The sequence below is a fragment of the Xyrauchen texanus genome, chromosome 28 (assembly GCF_025860055.1).
Source record: "Xyrauchen texanus isolate HMW12.3.18 chromosome 28, RBS_HiC_50CHRs, whole genome shotgun sequence".
In the NCBI taxonomy this organism is placed as follows: Eukaryota; Metazoa; Chordata; class Actinopteri; order Cypriniformes; family Catostomidae; genus Xyrauchen; species Xyrauchen texanus.
Window position 1 is genome coordinate 2,525,414 of NC_068303.1, and position 9,953 is coordinate 2,535,366.

At 42.9% G+C, this 9,953-nt stretch overlaps 1 protein-coding gene across 1 annotated transcript; it reads right to left on the reverse strand.

Annotated features, from left to right (window-relative positions):
- Positions 1 to 1,035: 1,035 nt before the first annotated feature.
- Positions 1,036 to 8,344, reverse strand: tmem151ba (transmembrane protein 151Ba). Its single transcript, XM_052095221.1, has 2 exons — positions 8,209 to 8,344; positions 1,036 to 2,508 (listed from the first exon to the last, which is right to left on the reverse strand). The coding sequence occupies exons 1-2, from the start codon at positions 8,275 to 8,277 to the stop codon at positions 1,036 to 1,038; spliced, it is 1,542 nt and encodes a 513-aa protein (XP_051951181.1). The 5' UTR covers positions 8,278 to 8,344.
- Between the last annotated feature and the right edge of the window lie 1,609 nt (positions 8,345 to 9,953).

A 9,953-nucleotide genomic window follows, 5' to 3' on the forward strand; every position in this document is an offset into this window, starting at 1 on the left:
GCAAAATATGATTATTTTGGAATTTGATGGCTTTAGTGTTAACTACAAAAACATTTCAGTTGTAAAATGTAGATATTGAAGCATGCAGCACATACAGACTATATTTAATTAATTCAATCTCAGCTTTTTTGGGGTTTAATAATCATGTAGAGAACTGCTTATACAGAGGTGAGAAACTGACATAAAATATACACCGAAAAGCTCAAATAAATGGATGCGTTAAATGGGGAAATAAGCAGTATTGACGCTGACTATCACACCTGGAGTCATGTGTTCGTATCCAGGGTGTACTGAGTGTCTCCAGTCAGGTCTCCTAAGCAACCAAATTGGTCCGGGTGCTAGGGAGGGTAGATTCACATGGGGTAACCTCCTTGTGGTCACTATAATGTGGTTCTCGTGCTCTGTGGGGAGTGTGGTGAGTTGTGCGTGGATGCCGCGGAGAATAGCGTGAAGCCTCCAAACACGCTAGGTCTCCACGGTAACACGCTCAACAAGCCACGTCACAAGATGCGCGGATTGACGGTCTGAGATGCGGAGGCTAATGTGATTCGTCCTCCCCCACCCGGATTGAGGCGAGTCACTACGCCACCATGAGGACTTAGTTGGGAATTGGGCGTTACAAATTTGGGAGAAAAAGGTGAGAAAACATGTTACGTCTTGTGGCTATACTTTTTAAACAGTGTTTGAATGTTTCTGGACTGCCCCCATTTACGGTTACCCACATTTTTGCTCTTTTAATTTTTTTATATAAACAAGGTACGGGTCAAAGTTTATATATGTGGTAATCAACATTTTGTCATAAATGCTGTTGACTGAGATCAACTTGTATTGAACCTGGAACATTCCTAAAATAACAGCCGGGCTGTTGTGATAATGAACTTTGAGCCAATTAGTTTTGTGTTAAGAACAAGTCTTTCTTGTTTGTTTGTTTTTTTACATTTTTTTTTTGCAGAAAAGGACCTGAAACACATTTGTCAGTACCGTCATTTTGTTTTTGGATCCAAAAAATGGATTATTCTGCTTAAGTGGCTTACGTTATAGCGAAGTCTCCACACAAGCGCCGTTGCGGTGCAGTGAATTGTGCTCGTGACTGACGCAGCCCTCATTGCAATGTATAATCAGTACTGGAAAGTACATTGCATCCTGATAGGCCGGTGGAGAAGGTGGGCTTTCCTCATTGGTCGACTGATTTGCCAGGCAGCGTGTGCTTTCGGTCGGACAGCTGGGATCGTTGAGACTACTACTGTGACTCCTCCAAAGGCAGCTGCGTCTTGAGCCGTACATGCGTCCGAGTGAAAAACGGCTGCTACTGAAGGGCAAGCGCGGGCTGCTAGTGTTGCAGATGCTTAGCGCGCTGCGCGAGAAGATCGACGAGCTGCTGATAGACCGGTGGCAGCGCTCACAGTTCTGGCGGTAGCCGGCGAAACCGCTGCCCCCCGCTGCGCCGATTCCACGTGTCGAGAACGTGTTGCGACTGGATTGTTGCGCGAGGTCCATTAGCACAGCCTCGGAGTAGCTAGGCACTAGCTGTTGGTTTGAGCGAATATGCCATTCCAGTTCTGTACTATCGATAGTGTTGACCCGCGGGATGTGGTGACAATATGGCCTCTCCTCCAAGGGCGTTACGGCTGCGTATTCAAAGCCGAAAAGCTTCTCGACGTGATGGTGAAGGTACGCCGTACGATACTCCGTTAACACCCGCAACGGCCACGATAAAGTTAGCGATGCAGCCAACCAAAACATACATTGTGACGCATACCACGGCAAGTGATCTGGATCTGAGAAGGCAATCACGTATTCCTTGAATTCGACATTCTTGAGGTGCATCCCTTCGCGGGCTTCCATGTAATCGTCCAGTCCCTCATTCTCAGTGAAAAACCGCGCTCTTTGAGTCAGGTAGGAGTTTTCTGACTCCACGTTGGCGAAGCTGAAGCACTTCGTGAAGCGTAGCTTAGTCACAGGGAAGCTGTCGAGTCCTGTCAGTTTCTTCGAGATGTCCTTGACGCCACAATTCCCATAATCAAACTCGGCTTCTGCGACATGGGTGTTGACACGCTCGTGGTAAACCTGTGTGGTCGTGTAAGCGTCCCCATTGCGGTAACGAGTCACTTGTCGTGTCCGTCGAATGTAGTGGTAACTAATGGCCTTCCACCAGATACAAGGAGTGGCTTGCTGCATCCGTTGCACGCGATCTGCAACGCTCTCCAGGTCCACTTTAAATTGAACTTTGTTGCACGCGTAACAGTGCCAACACTCCACGAGGTAGACCACGTAGAGCATTACGAGGAAGGCCACCGGGATGTAGATGTAGCCGTTGGAGCATGGGCTATCGTGGTATATCATCGACTTTCCCTTGAAAGCGCTGTCGAATGTGAGGCGCGTCACCTTTGTGACCTGGCACCAAGTCATTGCGATCATGCAGCTGTACATCAGCAGCGAGAGGAGAAGGCATTTCCAGTGCGACTCGCGACACAGGGACTTGCTCAGGGACTGCTTCAGTGGTTGTTGCTGAACAGTGAAGATATAAAACAAACAGAGAAACAAAAAGAGAGGTGAACAAATTGCAGTACACATACTCAGTCAGGTGCAAAGACTGCAGAGACATTTTTGCTAAATGTAATTACGCGGCTCCTTACACGTATTGCAGCAGCTTTTCTGATGGTGTGAAGACTATAGTCACATGGGGCACATCTTATTTTGTGATTTATTAATCTTGATCTGTACTGTACGGTGCTGTTACCATCCATTCTCTCTTTTTTTTTGTTGTTGCTACTATTAAAGAGACTTTTTCATGCACAGATCCATGAAAATTGGGTTTGAAGTTCATTGGATATTTGCCTATGGTACGTAAGGGACTGTCTGAAATGTCCACTCACTGCACTAAAACATAGGTGGCTAAAATGTGGTCAAAGGTGGTACCTCCGTATCGCCAACACTGAGTGCAACGCTCCATGAATTGAGTTGCCGCACAATTTAATCGCACTTGAACAGCTTGTAAATTAAGTTGGTTATCTAATGCAAACATTAAAATAAGTCATACGCTACAGTAAAAGTGTTTATATTTCATAAGATAGCATTGTGTGAGGAACAGGGTGAAAAGTAAATGTTAATGGACCTATGTGACTGGGCGGAGGGCGGGGCCGGGTCGAGATTTTACAGACCCGGTCCCTTATCAGGCTAATTAAGCATTTGAGAGGGATAAAGGCCCACTGTGGATGGTGGTGCGAGAGAGAGAGAGAGAGAGAATGTTTACGGGCAACTGACCGTATGTGTGTTTGTGTCTTTTTATTTACGTTTATTATTAAACTATTACTTATATTCTCAAGCCGGTTCTCGCCTCCTCCTTTCCCGTGAACCCCTTTACACTGGTGCCGAAACCTGGAAAGGAGGAGGGATGTCCGTCGTGGAGTCCTCGACACTGCCGTCCACCCAGGGGAGCGCTGCTGCCATCGGCCGGGGGACGGAGTAGCCCAAACCCCCGGATGTGGGGAGCAGCCGCCATCCACAAGGTGAGTGGGGACTGGAGCGATGGAGCCACTGCCGGGGTGGAGGAGTGCCCTGCCGTCCCCCAGAAACACGGAGGGGTCGAGAGGACTGACGTCCGCGAGGGGGAGGAGGGAAGCGACTCCCTGACCTCCTGGAGCGGTAGGGCCGCTGCCAGGGGTAGAGGATAGTCCCCACGGGTCGCCGAGAACGCGGAGGGGCGTTCTGTCCGCTGGGGGTCTGTCTGACTCTGATCCGCCCGGGGAGGAGCGGCTGCCGTCTGCCTGAGAGGGTGGAGGAGTGATCGAGGACCATGTGACGGTCTTTTTTCCCCTATCTCTTCTCTCTCTCTCTGTCGCTCCGTGTTTCCGTTATCCCTCGCCTATATTGTTTTGGTGTTGTTTTTACCCTCCTGCCTCCTCCCAGGTCGAGCAAGGTGGAGATGACCCACCAGCAGACGGGGCGCAAGGCACGCCCTCCCAGAGAGGAGGGGGGGGATGCACGTCATGCCGGGGGCTCCCCAGACTGAGGCAACGCCGGGATGAGTGTAGAGCAGAGGAGGGCGGGGCCGGGCTGGAACAACGCACGCCCGGTCCCCTATCAGTCTGACGGGGGCGCACAAGGGATAAAGGCGGCCAATGACGACAGTTCGAGAGAGAGAGAGAGAGAGAGAATGACATGCAGCTGCTCTGTGTTTATGTTTGTGTGTTTTTGGTTCAGTTTTTCATTAAACAATTATATATATTGCCAAACCGGTTCTCACCGCCTCCTTTCCCTTAACCTGCTTTTACAACCTATAATCTGCCGTTTTATTTGTGATGTGTAAAAGTGAATAAAAGCCATTGTTGTAGCATTGTTGTTCATTTCACCACACATACAACGAGACAATTAAAATCATTTTGCAAAATTGTTGGCAGCCTATAGTAATGCGATATGCGTTATATCTTGCATGCCAAATGAATTTACTGGTTAAAGCCATTTACATGTCAGGTTAAGAAAATAATTACAAGTAGATATCACTAGAAAAATCAAATTGGGGAAGTATTTAACATAGAATATACTAGATGGTGCTTTCAACATGAAGCCAAGACAGGCATCTTTAATGCTGAACAAACATCTAATGGTGCTTCTAAAGCATGAGATTGCATGACTGTCTTGTGCCCTTAACATAGCAGATGGCACTAAATAATTGATTTTCTTCTTCCATAATTATCCGCTCTTCCTTTTACAAAGGTAAACTGGAGCTCATAGCAGGGAGGAGAGAGAGCACTTACAAGTAGCCCTTATTAAGTATTTCTCAGCCATTAAATATACAATGCATAATACCTTCATTGTTTTGCTTTGTTTTATTGTTTGGTTCCCCACATTCCTGGAAGTTTAAAAGTGGTTTAAACAATCAGATTAAGTGCAAGGTGGCATCGCCGATGATATAAGTCTTAAGTGTCGATTAAACATCAAGGAGTTTTTGAACAGAGACGCTGAACACAACTGCAGTTAAATGATGTGGTGTTATCTGTAGTAGACTGTTCAAGTGAGACTTTCCCAAAATAACTATGAAATGAAATTAATTTGCATAGCAGAATGGACCAAAATACCCCCCTAACTGCAACCGGGGTAAGCAGCAGCTAATTTAAGTGTGTGGTTATGGTTGAAATACCTAAAAACGTTGGTTCCACTAGTTACTAAATATCAGAAACCACATTTTCCATGAATGACCTCGATAGAGCTAATCTCCAAATTGAAACTATGACTTTAAAAATGCGAGCTTTTTAAACTTTTAATATTTGATACTTGCCCCCTAGAGTGGATTTCTAGTGATATCATTTTCTGATGAACAGAATATAATCAGAAATTATAAAATAATATCAAGAAAATGGAGGAATTCATTATGGGTCATTTTTGTTAGTGTTAGTGGTATTTTGCCCCAGTTCGACAAACTGTTGGTTTTCTACTAAAAATGTCTAGACTCGACTTTTAGGAATTGTACCCTTGAATAAAGAGCATTTATGGACCCAGCGGGGCATTTTGCACTTTATCAATATGCGTCAAAACAGCTAATCACCATCTCTTAGCAGCCAAATTACGTGTACAAAATCAAGATATGAGACAACATCAGAGAACTTGTTTCTTTACAGACTGTCTTTCTGAGGGGGATTAGCTGTATCCATTTGAAATGAGACGAAAAATGTAAACTCTAGCAGTAGAGTGAAATCTGGACTGTTTTCAACTTAAAGTGTGAAACAAAGCTTCTGTAATTTGGCCAAGGCTGATATAAAGAGGATTCTCTATCGCTGTGGTACTTGTATATTTTGGGAGATAGAAAACGAGGTGTGAGAGAGGTGTCCCACATTCATTCTTACTATTTTAGTACTCTAGAGTTTGTCATTCTAGTAACATGACATTAAAGAGACTGACCTAACTGCCAGTATTGGTTTTAGTTGCAGGATAGGGAGCCCTTGTATCAATTGCAGTGCCGGGCCTGCCTATTAAGCGACATATGCGGCTGCATAGGGCCCCCGTGGCCACCAGGGGCGCCACTACCACAGGTTCAGCCCAATAATTATTTGCAATAAATGTGTGATAAGGAGGAGGGCGTGGCTGGGCTGTGAGGGTGCAGGCCTGGCACTGAGTAGCCCAATCAGTGGGAGAGAGATGAGAGGAGGAGCCGGGGATGGTCAACGCCTGTCAACGCCTGTTATTATGTTCCAGTTTGATGTTATGTTATAATTAAAGTCTTGTTGAGTGTTGATCCGGTTCCCGCCGCCTCCATTCCCGAACCCCGTTACACTGGTGCCGAAACCCGGGAATGGAGGAAGATGCGCCATCAGAGAGCCCTTGCCGCTGACAGAGGATCGCGACGTCGAGGAGGTATGATTCGGTGGTACTGGAGCGGTTCTCCCAAAGGTGGAGGATCCCGCTGCCATCCGCAAGGAGACAAAGGAGCCTCGCTGTCCGCCAGGGGGCGGGGGAGCTCGCTGTTGTCTGCCAGGAAGTGGAGAGGTCGCTGCCGGTTGCTAGAGGGCGGAGGAGGCGCTACCATCAAACGGGCGGGGGAGCTCGCCACCTTCCGCCGGGAGGTGGAGCAGCCGCTGATGTCTGCCGGGAGGCGAGGTCCAGTGCCATCGCCCGGTGTCGAGGAGGACCGCTGACCAAGGACTGAATGAAGGCGTGGTCGGGAACCAGAGTTTTTTTATTTTCTCTCTCTCTCTCCTGCTCTCTTTTCCTCTCCCCTCCCCTCATCCTACCCAGGTACCAAGGAGGTGGGGGAAACCAGCCAGCAAGGACATGGCCGAAGGGGCAACTCTTCCCCACCAGGTGGGGAGTAAATCAGTCCGGAGCTTTCCCCGGCCTGAATCCATTGTAAGCGCCTCACCATAACAGATTTGTGCTTTTTTTTTTTTTAAGAAAAGGAGGTACGAGTCTAAAATCTTTGTGGTAATCAACATTATTCCACAAGTGCTTTTGAGCTTCACTTGTGTTGAACCCGTGACAGTCCGTTTATCACTCGTATATCATAAACTTTAGTAGTGAAGTTCATTTGGATAAAATCAATGTGTTCAGGAAATAGATTTTTCACATACGATCACATAAATAAATAATTTTTTTAACCCTTGTGCATCAATAAAAAAAAAGTTACTCAGAGGTTCTTAGAGGGCAAAAATATGATATATTAATATTATTTACCAACATCAGTCCTGATCATAACTACCACATATTCATACATTTTCAGTATTTTAACCCTTTAAATGCCAGTTTGTTTACATAAAGCCACTGTTGTTTTTTACACACACACACACATTTCTCAATACACACATACAAAACATACTGACATCCATACCAACACAAACACAAAATTTTACCCGCATCATTTATTCAGTTGTCCTGCAGGTCTCTATAATACAGTAAACAGAAAATAGGGGAAAAGCTTGTATTTGCTCCATAGGCTAAACTGCTTAAAAATGGTGTCATCTGGTGGAGCATATTAAAAATGTCCATTTTGAAGCCAGGACTCCATGCATTCATGATTTCATACTTTAATGGCACTGGGATCAAATATTTCAATGTTTCAATGGGGACATTTTTGTCCTGAAGGTCCCGAGTGTGACTATTTAGTGTATTATAGATGTATTATAGGAACTGAGGTTGAAATATCAAAATCCCCCCCAAAATACACACCTTTGACCACATTTATGCCGATGGCATTAACAGCCAAAATGATCAAAATAATAAAAATGAAAAAGACAAAAAGGTTGCACAAGGGTTAAATATGTAACGAAATACTGTAAATGTATAACATAAATTCCCTGAATTGGTAAGTAGGTCCTATTATTAGTGCCTAGTGCTTTATATTCATCATTCAATCAGTTAAACAGCTGTTAAGCAACAAGATGAGATGCATAACACGTGCACAGAATTTGAATGTTTAGTTATACTATAATAACTAATGAGAGTGAACATTATCTGTGCGCGCGCGCACATGCAAACACGTGTTTGTTTTAATTAATTTGATGCATTTACGCACCAAAAATAGTTATTGCTCTGTCAGTCCGGCCTTTTTGTGAAATATACAGACTATTCGGGCATGGTAAGCAATAACGGGTTCCCCGCGTCGATTTCCCACTGAGTTACGTCATTATTTTCAGGTGAGAATGCACGCGTTGGAAAACACGCACGCGGTTCATTCTCGTTGTATAACGCCACAACAAAGGACGAACAGATACTCACCACTTCCCGTGGAGCGTCCGTCTGCTCGTGGACAACAGCAGCATTGCTCTCAGGAGCTGATGGAGACATGATGAAGATGGTGATGATGAGACTGGGACATCACATCCAAATCACATCCATGTGCTTTCCATTAAAGTCCAAATCCTCAGCGAGGCAGCATCCTGTCCGTGTCCTGCTTCAGATGATGTTCTTCTAACGCATCAACACACGGCACAGACTGCCCGTGTCCATACGGTCTGGAAAGGGAAATAATTGGAAAATTAAGCTGCAGATGAACGCTGAATGAATATATAGGTATCAGGGTCGAGACAGCAACAAAGAGAGCGAGAGAGAGAGAGAGAGAGAGAGAGAGAGGTGTTGTTTACCTAGTTGTCTGCTTTAACTGTGACCTTCACATCATGAGTATGGGCTTCCATCACAGTAAATGATATATACAGTACGTGCATTGGTTGAGAAAGCACCTCCCCAGAGCTCTGATAAAAAGGACAAGCATTAAACATGTTTTAAACATTTCAGCCAATATGCATGTTCCCATTCATATATTGTACTATAATGTGTTGATAAATTAATACAAATATTATCTTATTTTTTTAGAATATAATCTAAAATAATATATTACAATTCATGAATACTTAGACTACTAAATAATTAATAAATACTAATTATTTTATTGATGTTCTGTTCAACCCTGTTATGATGGGACCCTTTAAAAATAATGGTTTAATCTTTCTGGCATCATATTTCAGGGAGTGGTTTCATTACTAAAATGACTCTAAACAGAGGTGTGTTTCACATAGGGTTGCCTATTTATTAGTATTTTATTATGTTGACCACGGAAAAGAAAAAACATATCAAAAATTGTAACAATTTAAAAGAGTAACATGGTCACTTTTTGTAGTGAATATTACAAAAATGTGTGGTTCATATAAAAAAAATAATAATAATTAAAAATTGTTTTGCTTAAAGTACATGAAGATTTTTTTTTTTTTTTTTTTGCAACTATTTTCTTGACAGTTAAGCAAAATTTTCTCTCCCAAAAAATTAAATAAAATCGAATTATTGTATTGTTTTAAAACAAATAATAAAAATGTAATGCATAAGATTTTAAAACGTTTACAGGTACTTAAAAAAAAAAAAAATATAATAATAAAAAAATATATATATATATATATATATATATATATATATATATATATATATATATATATATATATATATTGATTATTGAATAATTATTATTATTGTTAAAAATTAAAACAAATAATCTGCCTGGACATTTTATTGTTCCAAAAACTGCATTAGAATAACGACCAAAATACAGTATAAGTATATACATTGGCAAGTATATCCGGTGCATTAATTTAATTCATCCATCAGTTTGTAATCAAAAAGACACAAATTAAACTTGGTTTGCAATGTTTTGGAGGTATTTGATGCTTTTCAAATTTGAGTGGACTCTGTACTTTGAGGGATAGTTCTCTCATCATTTACTCACCCTCATGTTATCCCAGATGTGTATGATGTTCTCTCTTCCGGAGAACACAATTGAAGATTTTTAGAAGAATATTGCAGCTCTGTAGGTCCATAAAATGCAAGTGAATGGTGACCAGAACTTTGAAGTTCAAAAATCACATAAAGGTGTCATAAAAGTAATCCACGACTCCAGTGGTTTTATCCGTGTCTTCAGAAGTGACATGATAGGTGTGGGTGAGAAACAGATCAATATTATGTCATTTTTTACTATA